The sequence below is a fragment of the Pristis pectinata genome, chromosome 20 (assembly GCF_009764475.1).
Source record: "Pristis pectinata isolate sPriPec2 chromosome 20, sPriPec2.1.pri, whole genome shotgun sequence".
Taxonomy (NCBI): Eukaryota; Metazoa; Chordata; class Chondrichthyes; order Rhinopristiformes; family Pristidae; genus Pristis; species Pristis pectinata.
In genome coordinates, this window is record NC_067424.1 from 2,250,163 (window position 1) to 2,270,384 (window position 20,222).

At 48.6% G+C, this 20,222-nt stretch overlaps 1 protein-coding gene across 1 annotated transcript; it reads left to right on the forward strand.

The window, feature by feature from the left end:
* The first annotated feature begins 2,590 nt into the window (after positions 1–2,590).
* On the forward strand, positions 2,591–11,626 carry guca1b (guanylate cyclase activator 1B). Its single transcript, XM_052034824.1, has 4 exons — positions 2,591–2,788; positions 7,174–7,323; positions 7,404–7,518; positions 11,499–11,626. The coding sequence occupies exons 1-4, from the start codon at positions 2,591–2,593 to the stop codon at positions 11,624–11,626; spliced, it is 591 nt and encodes a 196-aa protein (XP_051890784.1).
* The last annotated feature ends 8,596 nt before the right edge of the window (positions 11,627–20,222 follow it).

Here is a 20,222-nt window from a genome sequence, read left to right on the forward strand (position 1 = left end):
GATGGCGTCTGCCATAGACCTGTTTGGGCAGTAGGCGATTTGCAGTGGGCCGAGGTTGTCTGGGAGGTTGGAGTTAAGACATGCCGTGACCAGCCTCTTGAAGCACTAATTATTCAGAACATTCCAGCCCAGATTCCCTGGTTTAACTCTTGGCAGACTTGAGCTCATCAGAAATGTTGCCCAGAGACACAGGAGACTGCAGATACCAGAACAATCTGCTGGAGGAACTCAGCAGGTTGAGCAGCATCTGTGGGGAGGGAACGAATTGTCGAAGTTTCGGGTGAAAACCCCGCATCAGGAGAAACGCTCCCTGTCCCGTTTCCCCATCTCCCGCTTACTGTCCTGTCCTTCAAACTTAAAACCCTCACTCTTATTTTAAAATTCATCCAAGTTCTCCCCACCGCCCGTGTCTCCATAGTGGGATCCTGGCATTTCACTTCCACAGTCCGACACTGGACAAATTGAAACGGGAAACACAGGAAATGCTGGAAACACTGGGCAGGAATGTTAGAGGTGAGGGGCATGACTGAGGTACATAAAACTATGATGGGTATAGAGAGAGTGGACCGCAGGAAACTTTTCCCTACATCAGAGGTCGATAAAACTAGAGTTCAGAGATTTAGGGTAAAGGGGAAACACGGAGAGGATGTGAGGGGACATCCTTCACCCAGAGAGTAGGGGGGGGTACCTGGATCACACTGCCAGAGAGATGGCACAAGTTGAGTCGCTGACAATGTTTGTGTCAATGAGCACTTGAATGGCCCAGACAGAGAAGGCTGTGGACCAGGTGCCAGGAGATGGGATTAATCTGGAGTATTAATACATCAGTCTACTGGAGGAACTCAGTGGGTCGAGCAGCATCTGTGGGGGAAAAGAATTGTCAATGTTTTGGGTCAAAACCCTGCATCAGGAGAGGGGAGGTGGCTGGTATAAAGGGGTGGGGGGGGGAGTGGTAAGGTAGGAGCCCGAGGTGGTTGGTGGATGGAGGAAGGAAGGATGACAGGCTCCAGGCAGGGGAGGGGAATGGGTAGAGCTGGGAGACCATGGCAGAGGAAGGAGAAGCAGCTGGAGCCACTTGGGGGAGGGGAGGGAGAAGGTGGAGACAGAGGCTGGAGGGTGATGTAGGAACATAACGGGTTACCAGTGCTGGAATCTGATAAGGAGGTGAGAATGGGAACCACTGGGGGACAGACACATGGCAGATGGAAAAAAACCAGATGGTGAGGGTGGGGATGGGGGGGAGCCAGGGGGTGAACTGTGTGTGTAGTGGGTGGGTGGAGCCAGGAGGGGAATGGGGACAAAAATGAGAGATGGGGATCTGTAGGGGATATGGGAAAGGAAAAAAATTGGGGGATCAGAGATGGATTGGAAGGAGGGGGGGGAGGAGGAACGGGAGCTGAGGGTTCCTCCATCTACAGTCTCGTGTTTCCGGATTAATACCACTGGACAGCACAGACTCTTGGGGCCGAATGTCCTGTTTCCATGCTCTGTGACTCCACGCAATCTGGTTTTGTTTCAGATTTCCAGTATCTGCAGCTTTTTGACTTTCATCTCTCTGCACAGATGCTGCTTGACCTGCTGAGTCTTTCCAGCATTTTCTGTTTTTATTTTATCTGTTAAGAGAGAGAGACCGAGGAGATGTTTCACCGGGACTTGGAGGTCACCTGGAGTTGGCCAGTTCATTGCTTCCTCTGGCAGTGAATCTGACAGCAGCCTCTCGCCCCTTCCCTTCACCTTGACCTTAGACAGTCCCGGTCCATCACAGACTCGGCACCTCCTTCCATCCAGTCCATCTTCACCGTGAGTTTCTCAGGAAGGCTGACAGTATCGTCGAGGGTGCCTCCCCCCTGGCCGTTCCCTTTTCTCTCTTCTACCTTCTGGGAGAAGATACAGGAGCTTGAAAGCCCAGACGTCCAAACAAGAACAGCTTCTTCCCCACCGCTGTCAGACTCCTGTACCATCACCTCTCTCACATCCCCTTCCCCGTGGTGCTGCCACGTTCTCGAACTCAATTATTCTGTTATTATCACTTTACCATTTCTTTTTGTACTACCTCAGTCTGCACTACCATACTTTGCACCATTACTGCTGTTCTGAGCTCATCGCTGTATTTATTGCTGTATTTATTATCACCACTTACACTGTTGACTCTGTGAGCTTCACAGGAGCAAGGAATTTCAGTGCACCCTGGTGTATATGACAATAAACTCATCTGAATCTGAGGAGCACACTCTACCCAGGGTAGTTCAAGGTCACCAGGTGTCGAGAGAGGGTCACAGAAAAGCTCCTAATAAACTTAGCGCTGGTTAAGCAGGTATTGGCCTGTTTGAGGAGATCTGACATCTCGAATTAATAAGAACCATGACTCGCTGTCTGATAATAGCCCAGGACCGCGGGCAGGGCTCGCACTGAAGGCTGGGCAGGGCTTCCCCTCAGCACTGAGTCCTGGCAGTGGGACGGTGGGACCTGGGGCAGGAAGGGGACAAGCAACTCGAGGGCTGAGGACTTCCAACCAGAGGCAGGGGTGGGGACTGAATCCCACTGAGGTCGCGCCCCCTGGTAGCCGGGTTCCATCTGCACCTCCCACACCATGGGACAGACAGGGAGCACCAACAGCGAAGGGGAGATCGGGGTAGCTGAGCTCCAGGACTGGTACAAGAAGTTTGTCACCGAGTGCCCCAGTGGTACACTCTTCTTTCATGAGTTTAAGCGCTTTTTTGGCGTTTTGGACAACGAGGAGGCAGCCGAGTACATCGAGAACATGTTCCGGGCGTTTGACAAGAACGGGGTGAGTCCACACACGGCAGGCCCAGAGCGAATGAACCAGGAGACGGGGTACAGACCTCAGGGACAGGCAGGCAGGTGGTGGGGAGGATGCTTAATGCGTGGTGTTCGTGGGAAGAGGTGATGGAGACAAGAGAGGGGGGCAAGAGCAGAGACCTGGGGATGTATGTGTGCAATGTTCACGGTTTGTTGGAAGTGTGGGGCGGGTTGAGAAAATGGGATCTGGGATCCCAGGCTTCATGGAGGAACAGAGTGCCAGAGCAAGGAGATCATGGTGAACCTCTATACTCACTGGCTTGGCCACAGCAGGAGCACTGTGACCAGTTCTGGGCCATACACTTTAGGAAAGGGGAGAAGGTTTTGGGTGCAGAAGAGATTTCCCAAAATGATTCCAAGGATGAAGGTCTTCAGTTCCGTGGATGGACTGGGGAAGCTGGGGCTGTTCTCCATGGAAGAGAGGAGGTGAAGAGGGGATTATGTAAATGGATTCATCAGACAGTAAAAACCGTACCCATTAGCAGAGGGACCAAGGACCAAGGAATGTGGGCTGAAGGTCCAAGATAATCACACAGTGATTGGTTCTTTACACAGTGAGTGGTGAAGTACCACCAGGGAAGGGGTGGAGGCAGGTTCAGTTGTAGTGTTCAAAGGGGAGCTGGAGTCTGAAAGGAAAGCAGGGGTGTGGGACTAGTTGGAGTGTTTCCCCGTTCTTGTCAAACGCCCGGAACATGTCCTCTATGCTGTATCCATTGTGTGAGTCTGTGAAAATGGGGAACTCCTCTGCAGGTCAGACAGCATCTGTGGAGGAAAAAAACACCTCAGGTCAATGACCTTTCATCAAAACAGGGAACAGTTGGAGATAAGCAAACTAAGGTGCAGAGAAAGGGGGGAGGGAGAGAGGGAGGGGAGAGAAAACAAACATGAAGGTCGGTGATATGGTGGAAGTGAGGACAGAGTCAAGGACAAGAGGATCTGAGTCCAGGTTATCCTGTCGAAGTCAGAAGGGGAAAGCAACGCGGTGGGAAGGATGAGTTCAACGTGCCCAGGAACCTCCCTTCCAACACCAGTCCGGGTCCAATGTGCCATTGCTTTGTTGAATCAGCATAGGGACATGGAGGTGAGGAGGGAGAACGTCAGGTGGGAGAGATCTCCACAAATCTGGGAAAACGGCTCTGGGAATGGGGTCAGAAGCTCTGCCCATGTGGGATATCAGTTCCACCGTCATTCTCCACCCAACCTGTAGGGAAGACATCACCTATACTCCCACAGTTTCTGAGGAATTGCTCACATCTTCTGAGTTTAATGTAATCTGGCTTTCTATATGAGATGAGCAGGATCTTAACGTCAGATAATCATTAAAAATCAGAACCCATGACACTTACTAAGAGGGCATGCAGGTGAAGTTCAGTTTTTAGTTAACCAGGTTTAGGGAACTAGGCGTCACTGACAAGCTCCACATTTTTCATCCCCAGGGAGGTTGGGGTGGGCCATCTCCCTGAACTGCTGCAGTCTCCTGGTGAAGGTGCTCCCACAGGGCTGTTGGAGAAGGTTTAGACTGTGAGGTGATGAAAGACTGGGAATATATTCCCAAGTCAGGATGGTGAACCATGTGGAGGGGAGCCTTCAGGGGGTGATGAGTCCCTGAGCCTGCTGCCCTTCCATTCCCCGGCAGTATAGAGGGCAGTAGTTTGGGTGGTGCTGTCAGAGGCCTGGGTGAGCAATGCAGTGCATTTTGTCGATGGCGCACACAGCAGCCACTGTGTGCATGGTGGAGGGAGGGAGTGTTGACAGTGTTGGAGGGGGTGTCAGTCAGCTAGGTTGTCCTATCCTGAGTGGTGTTAAGCTTCTTCGTGCTGAATGCTCATAGAATGTTCAACGGTACAGCACAGGAACAGGCCCTTCAGCCCACATGAACATTGAATTCCCCCACTTTAAGTAATCCCCACCCTCCTTCCCCATCACACCCCCCACCCCATGCTTCTCTTCTTCCCTTTCCTAGCCTATCTCTCTTTTTTTCCTCTCTCTCCTTACCCTTGACCCATCCCCCGGGGGATCTGGTCTCCCCTCCTCCCCCACACCTGCCTATCACCATCTCTTACCTGCATCTACCTATCACCACCCTGTGCCCACCCCGCCTCCCCTCTTCTGTCCACCTATCACTGCTCTGCTTTTCCCTCCTATGTATCGGGCTTCCCCTTTTCCTATCTTCAGTCCTGAAGAAGGGTCCTGACCCGAAACGTTGACCACCTGCTTTTCTCCACGGATGCTGCCCGGCCTGCTGAGTTCCTCCAGCATCAGAGTGTTTTTCATCCAGATTCCAGCATCTGCGGTCCTTTGTTTCTCCTTCAGCCCACAGTGCCTGTGCCAAACATGATGCCGAATTAAACCAATCCCTTCTGCCTGCACGTGATCCATATCCCCCTGTTCCCTGTATATTCATGGGTCTGTCTAACAGTCTCTTAACCACCACTAACGTATCTGCCTCCACCCCCACCCCTGGCAGCCTGTTCCAGGCACCCACCACTCTGTGTGTAAAATACTTGCCCTGCACATCTCCTTTAAACTTTCCCCCTCTCACCTTCCATGCATGTCCTCCAGCATTTGACATTTCCATCCCGAGCAAAAGATTCTGACTGTCTACCCTGTTTGTGACTCATCATTTTATACACTCATTCAGGGAACAAGAGAGTAATGCCTGACGTTCCTGACTTGCCTGTAGACAGTAGAAAGGCTGTGGGGTGTCAGAAGGGGAGTCATTCATATCCAGTCCTTGACCTGCTCTTGCAGCTGGTTCAGTGAGGTTCTGGTCACTAGCAACCGCCAGGATGTTGATGGTGAGGGACTCGGTTATGTTGATGCCATTGAATCTGCCCTAGGTAAATCTGGAGCAACATACAAAATGCTGGAGGAACTCAGCAGGTCAGGCAGCATCAGTTCAGGTGTTGACTGACCTGTTGAGTTCCTCCAGTATATTGTGTGTTGCTCTAGATGGTTAGAGCTGTTCTTGCTGGAGCATCTGGATGATGGAATTGACGGAATTGATGATTTTGTGGCCAAGTTCGCAGATGTTACAAAGATAGGTGGAGGGGCAGATAGTGTTGAGGAAGCAGGGAGTCTGCAGAAGGACTTGAACAGGTTGGGAGAATGGGCAAAGAAGTGGCAGATGGAACACAGCGCAGGGAAGTGTACGGTCATGCACTTTGGTAGAAGGAATAAAGGAGTGGACTATTTTCTAAATGGGGAGAGGATTCAGAAATCAGGGCTGCAAAGGGACTTGGGAGTCCTAGTGCAGGATTCCCTAAAGGTTAACTTGTAGGTTGAGTCCGTATAAGGAAGGCAAATGCAATGTGAGCATTCATTTTGAGAGGACTAGAATATAAAAGCAAGGGTATAATGCTGAGGCTTTATAAGGCATTGGTCAGACCACATTTGGAGTATTGTGAGCAGTTTTGGGCCCCATATCTAAGGAAGGATGTGCTGGCATTGGAGAGGGTCCAGAGGAGGTTTACAAGAATGTTCCCGAGGGTGAAAGGATTAAAGTATGAGGAGCGTTTGATGTCTCTGGGCCTGTACCTGCTGGAGTTTAGAAGGATGAGGGGGGAATCTCATTGAAACCTACTGAATATTGAAAGACCTGGACAGAGTGGACGTGGAGAGGGTGTTTCCAGTAGTGGGAGAGTCTAGAACCAGAGGGCACAGCCTCAGAATAGAAGGACGCCCCTTTAGAACAGAGATGAGGAGGAATTTCTTTAGCCAGAGGGTGGTGAATCTGTGGAATTCATTGCCACAGATGGCTGTGGAGGCCAAGTCATTGGGTACATTTAAAGCAGAGGTTGATAGGTTCTTGATTAGTAAGGACATCAAAGGTTACAGGGAGAAGGCAGGAGAATGGGGTTGAGGGGGAAAAATAAATCAGCCATGATCGAATGGTGGAGCAGACTTGATGGGCCGAATGGCCTAATTCTGCTCCTATGTCTCATGGCCTTATCACTTGACACTTTTGTGGCACAAATGTTATTTGCTGTTTATCAGCCCTGTGCAGACACAGACAGTGTCATTGCTGAGAGGCTGTGAATGGAATTAAATATCCAGCTTCAGATGAACACAGAGTGAAGGAATTCCATGTGCAATATGACTTGCCTGCAGGGGTAACAATTAAAGCTGTGAGAAATCGTCCAAACATGTTGCTCAGATTCCATTCTAACACATTCCTTGTGGGGAGGCTTTGGCAGCTCTTGCACCAGCTGTGATGAAGTGGGGACTGTCACCTCTGAGTCTGAAAGTACCGAGTTCAAATCCCACTCCAGACACCAAAATCTGAGAAACAGGGTAGCACAGGAGTGCTGTGATGTCTGATGTGAAATTGAGACTTTATATAATTTCTTTCAGGACAACACCATTGATTTCCTGGAATATGTTGCGGCCCTCAACCTGGTTCTGAGAGGCAACCTGGAACACAAACTGAAGTGGACTTTCAAAGTTTATGACAAAGACGGGAATGGATGCATTGATAAGGCAGAGCTGCTGGAGATTGTGGAGGTCAGTGACCACTCTCTTTCTTATTTCTCTGAACCAGTCTGCTGCTGACACCTAAATTCTGACACTTGGTCCTGTTACAGTCTATCTACAGGTTAAAGAAGGCCTGTCGTAAAGAGTCGGAAGACGGGGCTCCACTCCTGTCTCCGGAGGAAGTCGTAGATAGAATATTTCAGTTAGTGGATGAGAATGGAGATGGTAGGTACCTACCTCGTGATGTTCTTGATCACCGTGTCACGCTGAAGTAGAATGGGCCAAACACGGGCAAATGGGACTAGTTTAGATGGGAATCTTGGTTGGCATGGACCAGTTGGGCTGAAGGGCCTGTTTCTGTGCTGTGTGACTCTAGATTGGGCCTCAGGATGGGAGGGAGGGAGCGGACAGTCTGTCATTCTCCCCGTTCTGGCTGACCTAATGTGGCACCAGTGGAAATGTTTAATGCAGACCATAGCTCCCTGAAAGTCGCTACGCAGGTTGATAGGGTGGTAAAGAAGGCATATGGCACGCTTGTCTTCATTAGTTGAGGCATTGACTTCAAGAGTCGGGAAGTTATGTTGCAGCTTTATAAAACTGGTTAGGCCACATCTGGAGTATTGCATTCGGTTCTGGTCGCCCCATTACAGGATGTAGGGGCTTTGGAGAGGGTGCACTAGAGGTTTACCAGGATGCTGCCTGGATTAGAGGACATGCGCTATAAGGAGAGGTGGAATAAACTTAGTTTGTTTTCTCTGGAGCGATGGAGGCTGAGGGGAGAACTAATAGAGGTTTATAAGATTATACAAGGAATGGATAGAGTAGAGAGCCAGTATCTTTTCCCTAGGTCAAAATGTCTAATACCAGAGGGCATGCACTTAAGGTGAAGAGGGTAAGTTCAAAGGAGATGTGTGGGGCAAGTTTTCTACACACAGAGTGTTGGTGCCTGGAATGTGCTTGAATGTGCAGAGAATGGAGGGATACGGACATTGGGTAGGCAGAAGGGTTTAGTTTAGTTTGGCATTTAATTACTAAATTATTTAGTTCAGCACAACATCATGGGCCAAAGGGCCTTTTGTTTTTCTGTACTGTTCTGTGCTCTATGTGCTCTGTTCTGTGTTCTACAGACTGTCTCAATCAGTTTATCTCCAATGGATCCAGAAATAGATACCAACCCCAGTGCTGGAGAGCTTTGTGAACCAGAGTTGAGAATCAACTTATTTTTTCCATTGGGCTCGACCTTTGTGGATAATCATGCACTGAAATACTAAACAATGTTAATTTGATTGTTTTTAAAATAGCATTTCAATATATGTCTAAAAATAGAACAAGAGTTAAAATTAAAATCTTCTCGTGGGAAATATTTGTCATTAAAATCTTAAGGCCCATCCTCATGTTTCTCAGAGGCAGGGAGTGGGGAAGTGGTCTAAAGATACAAATGGTCCTTGAATCCCAGAGGTTTTGGCAACTTGTTAAAATTGGAGCAAACCTGGGACAATGCAGGGGTGCACTGGGTAAAGGTGGGAAGGGGGATATGGATGCAAGTCAGCTACCTAGTGGGCAGAGTTGGGATCTCGAGGCGATGTTGGCCTGACCTGTGGTCAAGGAGGAAAAACGTCAAAGTCCAAAGTCGAGTTTACTGTCATATGTACGTCCATGTGCGCACAGGTACAATGAAAAACTTACTTGCAGCAACAATACAGGCACATAGTATCTGATACACAACATTCATAAGAAAAACTCAAGAACTTCATAAATTTGTGAGGGGTATGGACAAGGTGGATGGTCATAAGTCTTCTCCCCAGGGCTGGGACCCTCCATAACTAGAGGGCACAGATACAAGATAAGACGGCAGAGATTTAAGAGAGATCTTCGAGGTAACTTTTTCACACAGAGGGCGGTGAGTACCTGGAATGAGCTGCCAGAGGAAGTGGTCAGGGTGGGTACAGTTGCAACATTGAAGAGGCATTTGGATGGGTACATGGAGGGGAGGGGCTTGGAGGGTTATGGGCCGAACACGGGCAACTGGGACTAGCAGGGAGGATGCTGTGTTCGGCATGGACCAGTTGGGCCAAAGGGCCTGTTTCCGTGCTGTATTACCCTATGACTCTAAACACATAAATTATACAAAATTATACAAGAAAGGACACAATTGGAACAAAAAAAAACAAAGTCCATTGTAGTTCAATGTGATCAAAGTGATCACAGTTTTGCTATACTGAAGTAGTGATTGGGGCTGTGCTGGTTGGTTCAAGAACCAAATAGTTGAAGGAAAGTAGCTGTTCCTGAACCTGGTGATGTGAGACTTCAGGCTTCTGTACCTCCTGCCCGATGGGAGCTGTGAGAAGATGGCATGGCCCGGGTGGACTGGTGCAGCAGAAAAGGCTTGACCAACGTCTGGCAAAGAACAAAACAAGGTAGCTAAACACTGTGAAGGGTAAAGCACAGGTGGTCTCGCACTTCTGGGGTCCAGGTTTCATCCTGACCTTCGGTACCAAATGTGTGAAGTTTGTTCGTTCTCCCTCTGACCACGTGGGTTTCCTCCGGGTGCTCCGGTTTGCTCCCACATCCCAAAGATGTGCCAGTAGGTTACCTGACCACTGTAAATTGCCTGTTAGTGTGGTTAAGTGGCAAAAGAACCAAAAGGGAGAATTGGTAGGCATGTGTGAGAGAACAGTTGAAGGCTACAAGGCAATAAGGTGCAGGGGAATTGGACTGATTGGATTGCTCTGCTGGATTCTGGTATCAGGTCAATGGGCTGAATGGCCTCCTTCTGTGTCATGATAGGTATGTGAGTATGTGTAGCCTGCCCTGAGGTGAGACAGAGGCATGGGAGAGAGTCCTGTGGACTTGGGTGGGAGATCAGCGATGACTTGTCATCTTGAAGTTGTTTAAAGTTAGGAGTATGGATGGTCAGTAGTTTCTGGAAACACTCAGCAGGTCAGGCAGCATCTGTGGAGAGAGAAATACAGTTAATGTTTTAGGTCTGGATCTTTTGGGTTTTGATGATGGGTCCTGGACCTGAAACGTTAACTCTGTTTCTCTCTCCACAGATGCTGCCTGACCTGCTGAGCGTTACCAGTATTTTCTGGTTTATCTCAGCTTTCCGGCATCTGCAGGTTTTTGATTTTCTTTCATGGATTGGCAATATCTCATCGACTGAGTGTAAGGGCCTGTCAAAGGTGATGCAGGGTGGAAAGTATCTCAAGCTTTTGTGTAAAAGTTGTTGGAAAAATGACAAACCCTGAATCTGAGAGAGGGTAAAAAATTAAATATTTTTGAAACAAGTTTAACTTAAGAAAAACTAGGTTTCTAAGTGCCAACCAACCTGTGTCCAGGAAGTGTCGAAGCTCCTCCTGGTGCTGGGAGTGTGGAGGTGCGAGCAGACTGGGTGTTAGTTACAAGCAAATTACCTGAAGCAACCAGAGAGATGGGAGAATGAGAATTTAATGAGTTGCATATTCATTCTTCTGGGATTTAAATTTTGTACTTAAAAAGTAAGGAAATTTGAAACCATCAGTTAATTCCCTATCAGAATCAGAATTAGAGTAAGATTTATTATCACTGACTTATATGACATGAATTGTGTTGTTTTGCAGCAGTGCAGTACAGTGCAAAGACACAAAATTATTATAAGTTACAAAAATAAATAGTGCAAAACAAAAGGAATAACAAGGCAGTGTTCACGGGTTCATGGACCATTCAGAAATCTGATGGCGGAGGGGAAGAAGCTGTTGCTGAATCGTTGAGTGTGGGTCTTCAGGCTCCTGTACCTCCTCCCCGACGGTAGTAACGAGAAGAGGGCATGTCCCGGATGGCGAGGGTCCTTAATGATGGATGCCGCCTTCTTGAGGCACTCAATGGTGGGGAGGGTTGTGCCCATGATGGAGCTGGCTGAGTCTACAACCCTCTGCAGCCTCTTGTGATCCTGCACATTGAAGCATCCATACCAGGCGGTGATGCAACCAGTCAGGATGCTCTCCACCGTACATTTGTAGGAATTTGCAAGAGAATAGCATGACAGTGAAACCCTCAGAAGAAGGGCCCAACACACATAGGAGATGTAAAATAACGTTATTTTTTGCTAAATGTGACAAACCGTAAATCCCTGGCTCAATATCACCTTCTAAGTGTGTTCAGAGTGATCACACAGCCCCAGTTTTGGTACGTAGTGTTCAGTTACTTTGATGCTTTCCTCTCTGCAGGCCACCTGTCTTTGGATGAGTTTATTGATGGAGCTCGCAAGGACAAGTGGGTGATGAAGATGCTGCAGATGGATGTGAATCCAGGCAGTTGGATTAATGAGCAAAGGCGGAAGAGTGCTTTGTTTTAATCATGCGGTAAATTGCCACAGAATTTGACAAACTTGTAAGTACTTAGACGTAGGAATGTCACATGCAAGCAATGGTTTGATGCCACACCTAGCACACTTTCAATGTTTTTTTTTAAAGAATTGTTCCTCTTAGAACCTGTGAGATGTGGAGGTGGGTGAAGCCCAGGAAGGTAAATTCATTGAATTCTTTCAGTGTCTTTGGAACATTCATGTATGCAGCCTTATTAAATGTATTTGGTCTCCTGGTTCTGCTATATTTTAGCACAGTCACTAGGTTTAAGACCAAGTAACTCTCTTGTACCAATCTTCAGTTATTCCAAGGGGCAACGTGAGGAAAAGGGTTTTCTACCCACGTAGATCTTCAAATCAGAATCAGGTTTATAATCGCCGACCGTGATGGAGCTGGCTAAGTCTACAACCCTCTGCAACCCCTTGTGATCCTGTGCATTGGAGGATCCGTACCAGGCGGTGATGCAACCAGCCAGAATGTTCCCCACCGCACATCTACAGAGATTTCCAAGAGTCTTTGGTGACATACCAAATCTCCTCAAACTCCTAATGAAGTAGAGCCTCTGGTGTACCTTCTTTGTGATTGCATGAATGTGTTGGGCCCAGGATAGATCCACTGAGATGTTGATGCCCAGTAACTTGAAGCTGCTCACCCTTTCCACCGCTGACCCCTCAATGAGGACTGGTGTGTGTTCTCCCGACTTCCCCTTCCTGAAGTCCACAATCAATTCCTTGGTCTTGCTGATGCTGAGTGCGAGGTTGTTGTGACCCCACTCAACCAGCCGATCTATCTCACTCCTGTACACCTCCTCATCGCCATCTGAGATTCTGGCAACAACAGTGGTGTCATCGGTGAATTTATAGATGGTGTTTGAGCTGTGCCCAGCCACACAGTCATGAGTGTAGAGAGAGTAGAGCAATGGGCTAAGCACGCATCTTTGAGGTGCGCCCGTGCTGATTGTCAGTGAGGAGGAGATGTTACTACTGATCCACACTGACTGTGGTCTCCTGATAAGGGCGTCGAGGATCCAGTTGCAGAGGGAGGAATAGAGATTCAGGATTTGAAGCTTGGTGATTAGTACTGAGGGGATGATGGTGTTGAACACTGAGCTGTAATCGATAAATAGCAGCCTGACCTATGTTCTATCTAATACTCACTGCCTGTACAGATGTTAGAAACAGTGAATGAATCAGGGCTTTCTGAGGGGAATTGGATAGCCACTTGAGACAAAATCTGCAGGGCTAGAGGGAAAGAGGAAAATTGGACTAAAGGATTGCTTTACTAGGGGCTAGTAATGACTCAGTGGGCTGAATGGTCTCATCCTGAGTTGTGACAGTGCAACGACAATTGGCTTTTATAAAATTATCATCATTGTCAACAATCTCAAAAAGTATTGACCAGGACACAGATCCATGGATAAACTGACACAAGCTTCCCATCAATTATCCATTTGACTTTTGAAAAGCATTCTTTACTTTTCAAGTGTAAATCAAATCACTGCGCTCACTGAGGTGTTGATTTGCTGTAATTGTTGAATCAATAATCCTTCTGACCTTCCTGAGAGACCACAGTTGTTGCTGTGCCCCACATCATCGGTTTGGATGGAGATGCAAGAGATTTGTGAATGAACCTGTATATTGTTAACAAAATTAATAAAAATGAGTTTGTTATAACACATGAGTGTTACTTTCATCCATGGATTCGAAGCGACAGGTGATGTGTACGGCCAGGTCCATGCAGGGAGTGAGGAAGCCATTCAGCACTCCGACCTAACTGACTGTCCCATCAGCCCAGACCCACCCCCACCTCATCTCCGCGCCCTCGTTCCATGTTCCTGATTCCTCCCCCGCAGGAGCTTGTGAATGCTGATCCCAGTTCCTCCTCCCCCAAGCCACCCTCACCACTCCTCCCCCTACAGTCCCCTCCTCCAACCGTCCACATCCCCAACAGTCCCCCCCAATCCTCCCCTCCTCCAACCGCCCCTCCCCCCACAGTCCCCCCCAACCGCCCACACTGCCCCTCCCCCCTGTCCCCTCCACCAACTGTCCTCGCCAACCATCCCTTCCCCAACCTCCCCTCCCCCGACCGTTCCCCCCAACCGTCCCCTCACCCAACCATCCAGCTTTGTAAGTGAAACCAACCCCCAGTCCACCCAAGTTACAACGCATCGACCTCACACAGTTCCTCCCCCGACCTGCCGGTCTGTGACCACCACAGCGCCACAAGGCTGTTGATCAACGGTGAGGGAGTTGGAGAGAACATTGGGTGGGCAGCAACATACGAGGACGTCCAGCACCGGTAGCAATGCGCTGATGGAGAAGAGCAGGAGTGCTGGCAGAGAGCCGGGAGTGGGGCACTGAGTGCTCTTCCTAACAACAGACAGCAGGTTTACCTGCCATGGTACTGATGGGTGGGGTAGCGATGACAACTGCAAGCACCCAGTCACACTGAGCTCCCTGCAGCCGTCCGAGCTCACACTTGCTCTGCTGCCATAAGTGGCGCGCTGTGCGTCGAGCTCCATCAGGAACGGTGGGCTCCAAACTTTGGATGTGCCGTGAGTGGATCTCTCTGAGCTTCCTGACATTGGATCTGGTGGGGCATTGCCCCAGGTCTTTGTCCCTCAACCATGGGCTCTCCGGGCAGAGTCCTTCTCTGACCCCATTACATTCTCTCTTCTCTCCTCTTCCATCAGAAGATACAGGAGCCTGAGGGCACGTACCACCAGACTTAAGGACAGCTTCTACCCCACTGTGATAAGACTATTGAACGGTTCCCTTATACAAGGAGATGGACTCTGACCTCACGATCTACCTTGTTGTGACCTTGCACCTTATTGCACTGCACTTTCTCTGTAGCTATGACACTTTACTCTGTACTGTTATTGTTTTTACCTGTACTACCTCAATGCACTCTGTACTGACTCAATGTAACTGCACTGTGTAATGAATTGACCTGTAAGATCGGTTTGTAAGACAAGTTTTTCACTGCACCTCGGTACAAGTGACAATAATAAACCAATCCCAATACCAAAACCAAACTGGCAGCAGCTTCACCACTGGACACCTCCCAGCTCCAGGACCCATTGTCCCAGCAAGCTGTAGATCCAGCACTCTGCACATGGTCACTGTCTAAGCTTCAAGTTACTTATTTATAGGAAAGTCAATAGTAATGCCAGCATTTATCGTCTGTCCCTAATTACCCCAACTCAGGAGGTCTGGAGTCACAAACAGGCCACACCAGGCAGGTTTCTTGTCCTGTCAGACATGAGTGAACCAGGTGGGTGCTTGCGACAATCCGCTGGTATCAGGGTGTTGTGAGAAAGGTTCTTTTGGTATCTTAAAGATAAAGGTCTGGACACACAGTCTTTGTAATTTAAAAATGGTTTATTAACAAAGACAAACGCGGGGACAGAATGAATGGGAACAGATGCACACTCACACACTCTCAAGCAGAAGATCACGAATGTGGAGGGAAATCACGACAGAGGGTGAGGTGCACACACGCACACACACGCACACACACGCACGCACGCACACACGCACACACACACAATAACTGGGTACAAATGATCAAGGAATAAACAGTACAATGTTTGGACACCCTGATTCTGGACAAACATTGGCTCTTTGGTTCCCGGGAGTCCTTAACTAACTGCCCTGAAGTAGTGCACAGCTCACCTCAACATCCTCGGAGACAGTAAAAAAGAGAGAGAAAACCAAACATGCAGCACTTTTATGCTGCTGGGGGGCTGGGTAGCTCAGGAAGGACAAAGGTGTTTTAAACAGGCCAATAGTAGATGTGGCCAGGGACAAAGGCGCTCGCACAGACCAATCCGAGTGATCCGGCAAGATAAAGGTGTTTATACCCAGTGGGGTGGAGCCAAACCTTGATTGACAGTGGTGTCACTTCCGACCTAATAGGCAATGCTATCATCCGACCATGGTGGTCAGTAGTGTTGTCACTGTCACCCGACCCCTGCCTTTCATACTACACAGGGTTATAGTCACTCCCTCTGATTTATTTAGTGACTGGAGATTAAACCCCCCCCCCCCCGGTTACCATGGTGGGATTCGAACTCACATCTCTGGATCGATGCTCCAGCACTCCGGATACCAGTCCAGGACTTTAACCAGTTTGCCACCATCCCAAGGCTGGGGACTGGGTGTGAAACTCAGTGCCATCACCATCCTCTCACTGATCTCCTGGGGGGGCCTTCTAATGTTTTTGAAAGGAAAATGGTCTGAGGGTTTAGTTTTGGGGATGTTTGAGTGGGTGGATAGCTAGGGATGGGCACACCTTCTGCACCTTGACACTGATGAGGGAGTTATAGGGAACTCCTCTGCAGGTCAGGCAGCATCTGTGGAGGAAAAAAACACCTCAGGTCAATGACCTTTCATCAAAACAGGGAACAGTTGGAGATAAGCAAACTAAGGTGCAGAGAAAGGGGGGAGGGAGAGAGGGAGGGGAGAGAAAACAAACATGAAGGTCGGTGATATGGTGGAAGTGAGGAAAGAGTCAAGGACAAGAGGATCTGAGTCCAGGTTATCCTGTCGAAGTCAGAAGGGGAAAGCAACGCAGTGGGAAGGATGAGTTCAACGTGCCCAGGAACCTCCCTTCCAACACCAGTCCGGGTCCAATGTGCCATTGCTTTGTTGAATCAGCATAGGGACATGGAGGTGAGGAGGGAGAACGTCAGGTGGGAGAGATCTCCACAAATCTGGGAAAACGGCTCTGGGAATGGGGTCAGAAGCTCTGCCCATGTGGGATATCAGTTCCGCCATCGTTCTCTGCCCAACCTGTAGGGAAGCCATGGAAAACACGACAATGCTGGAGGAACTCAGCAGGCCAGGCAGCATCCATGGAGAAAAGCAGGCGGTCAACGTTTCAGGTCAGGACCCTTTCACAGGACTTGACCCAAAACGTTGACCGCCTGCTTTTCTCCACAGATGCTGCCTGGCCTGCTGAGTTCCTCCAGCATCATTGTGTTTTTCATCAAGATTCCAGCATCTGCAGTCCTTTGTTTCTCTGTGGGGAAGACATCACTGATACTCCCACAGTTTCTGAGGAACTGCTCACTTCTTCTGAGTTTAATGTAATCTGGCTTTGTATATAAAATGAGCAGGAGTTTAACGTCAGATAATCATTAAAAATCAGAACCCATGACACTTACTGAGAGGGCATGCAGCTAAACTCAGTCTTTAGTTAACCATGCGTAGGGAACTAGGCGTCGCTGACAAGATCCACATCCTCAGGAGCCAGGGACATCTTAGGAACCAGCAGCACCAACATTTGCATGGTGGTTAGAGCTGGTTAGTGGGCCGAGCCCCACCATTTAACATACACTACAAGATAAACTCTTGATCTCCCAATCTACCTCATCATGGCCCTTGCACTTTATTTGTCTACCTGCACTGCACTTTCTCTGTGACTAACACAAGTTCTGCATTGTGTTTTCCTTTGTACTACCTCAATATACTTATGTATGGAATGATCTGTCTCAATGGCACACAGACAAAAGCTTTTCACTGTATCTCGGTCCCTGTGACAATATTAAACCAACACCAATAAACCTCACTGCCCCTGGTGTCCTGCTAAAGAGAGGTAAGTGAGTGGGTGACGTGCAGACTGCTTGGGAAATGTGGCTGTCACTGTTGAGTAGCTGGCAATGTGAGGGGAGCTGTGGATGTGAGGCACTGACCCTCGTGATGTGTGGTGTCAAGTCAGGATCAGCCCGAGCAGTGAGGGACAGGACACTCCCAGTTCGGGTAAAGCCTACAGTGGCATGAGTTGATGTATAGAAGACTTTCTGCCCACAACACTCTCCTCATCACGGATGTAATCACGGAAAGTACCAAGCACCAGTTTCAACAGCCAGAAGAAATTGGTCAAACATTAACCTAAAAGAAAGGTCATTGGCCTGAAACATTAACTCGGTATCTCTCCCCACAGATGCTGCCTGACCTGCTGAGTGTTTCTACCAGTTCCTGTCAGTCATACATTTATACAGCACAGAGACAGGCCCTTCAGCCCAACTCGTCCATGCCAACCAAGGTGTCTACCTGGGTTAGACCCCTTTGCCTGAGTTTGGCCCATATCCCTCTAAACCTTTCCTATACATTTACCTGTCCAAATGTCTTTTAAACATTGTAATTCTACTTGCCTCAACCACCTCCTCTGGCAGCTCGTTCCACACACCCACCACCCTCTGTGTGAAAAGGTTTCCCCTCAGGTCTCTATTAAATCTTTCCCCTCTCACCTTAAACCTGTGCCCTCCAGTTTTAGACTCCCCCACCCTGGGGAAAACACTGTGACCATCCACCTTATCAACATCCCTCATGATTTTATAAACCTTTATAAGTTTACCACTCAGCCTCCTTCACTCCAGGGAAAACAGTCCCAGCCTGTCCAGCCTCTCCTTATAACTCAAGCCCTCCAGTCCCAGCAACCTCCTCATGAATCTTTTCTGCACCTTTTCCAGCTTAGTGACATCCTTCCTATAGCTGGGTGACCAGAACTGCACATAATGCTTCTAGTGTGGTCTCACCAATGTCCTGTGCAGCCGTAACATGATGTCCCAACTCCTGTACTCAATGCCCTGACCGATGAAGGCAAGCGTGTTAAACACCTTCTTCACCACCCCGTCTACCTATATTTATTCTGTTTTATTTCAGGCTTCCAGCACCTGCAGCTTTTTGCATTAGTAGAGTAACCTTGTTTGGCACAGATTGTTGCCCAGTGAGTGATGGGGGTGTAAGGGATTGACCAGTGACTGGGGCTGGTGATGCACTCATTGAGCTGGTGCTTGGTGGCCACACTGGCCTCTCGTGAGCCACTGCTGCACTGCTGGCCGTGTCTGCAACGTTTTCCGATCCCACTGCCTTCCAGCCCCACGTTGAGTGGACATCTCTTCCCCAACTCCCACCCCCACCCCAACATCCCAAAGGTTAATTGGCCACTGTGAAGGAATTGATGGGAATGTAAGAAGAATAGGCACAGGGAAAATGGACACCAGCCTCCCCTCCTTGGACTCTGCCTTTTCCTCTCACTGTCTTGGCGAAGCAGCCAGCATAATCAAAGACCCCACTCACCCGGGACATCCTCTCTTCTCTCCTCTTCCATCGGGTAGAAGATACAGGAGCCTGAGGGCACGTACCACCAGGCTCAAGGACAGCTTCTACCCCACTGTGATAAGACTATTGAACGGTTCCCTTATACGATGAGATGGACTCTGACCTCACGATCTACCTTGTTGTGACCTTGCATTTATTGCACTGCACTTTCTCTGTAGCTGGGACACTTTACTCTGTACTCTTATTGTTTTTACCTGTATGACCTCAATGCACTCTGTACTAACCCAATGTAACTGCACTGTGTAATGAATTAACCTGTATGATCAGTATGCAAGACAAGTTTTTCACTCTACCTTGATACAAGTGACAATAATAAACCAATCCCAATAAATGGGATAGTTCTGTGAACCAGCAGAGCTTCAATGGTCTGAATGGCCTCTTGTGTTGGGAGGAAGAACGGAGGGGTTAAATCACGTTGTTATCTCCTTGCCCGTATTCATCAGGGTCTGTTCAATATCTTGATGAGCAAGTGTTTCATGAAGGTTCTACACCAAAATTAAGAATGCATTCAGACATAAACCATGCTACAATCCTGAGATAACACAGGGAGCATTCTCAGAACAAAAATGCAGCCCTATCTCTGTCTGATGCACTGAAGGGAAGTGTTGCAGTGAACTGTGGTGAGCATTAGATACCGATCCATCTAACCATCTCTGCACCACACCTTCCTGAATGGGGATATGGGGATTTCAATGTGAACAGCACTGAACATGAAGCAGGAGAAGTGGACACTTGTCCCTGCGCCACTTCACGAGATCACAGCTGATCTGTTGTAACGTCAGCTTCACGTTCCTGTCTCTCCCCCCCCCATAACCTTTCACTCCCTTGCTTATCAAGAATCTATCTCCCTCTGCTGTTAAAATATCCTCTGCCTCCACCATCCCTTGAGCAAATTCCAAAGACTCACCAGCCTCTGAGAGAAACAAATTCCTTCATCTCTGATTTAATGGGCAACGTGACCCCTAGTTCTCAATTCTTTCTCTCATCCTCTTATCAAGACCCCTCAGCATTTCATTCAGCAGGTACTAGTCCGGACTGTCTGGCCATTTCTCTTAAAGCTGCCTGTGCCGGGTGCAGTGAACCTTCTCTGAACTGGTCCCAACACGTGGAGACGGATACTGTCCACAGCACTGCAGATGTGGTTTCACCATCAGACCACAGAACTGCAGCATGACCTCCCTTCTCTTGTGTTCACTTCCCCTCACAATGAACAAACTCATTCTGTCAGCTTTCATAATTACTTGCTGTAACTGCACACTAATCTTTAGTGAATTACACATGAGGACACTCAGACCCCTCTGCTTCTCAGGATTCTGCAGTCTCGGGACAGCTGGGCACTTTCCATGGGATCAGGTGCCTGGGATTCCCACAATTTCAGGGTGTGTAACATGAGACTGAGGCGAGTGTTTACAAGGCTGGGATTTATTACTGCAGCAGACTGACTTGCACAATATTT

Excerpts from the sequence above, each read along its gene's own strand:
- guca1b (XM_052034824.1), top strand. The coding sequence starts at position 2,591 with ATGGGACAGACAGGGAGCACCAACAGCGAAGGGGAGATCGGGGTAGCT. Across the intron at positions 2,789-7,173 it reads GGGCGTTTGACAAGAACGGG|GACAACACCATTGATTTCCT; the intron begins GTGAGTCCACAC and ends AATTTCTTTCAG. Across the intron at positions 7,519-11,498 it reads AGTGGATGAGAATGGAGATG|GCCACCTGTCTTTGGATGAG; the intron begins GTAGGTACCTAC and ends TCCTCTCTGCAG.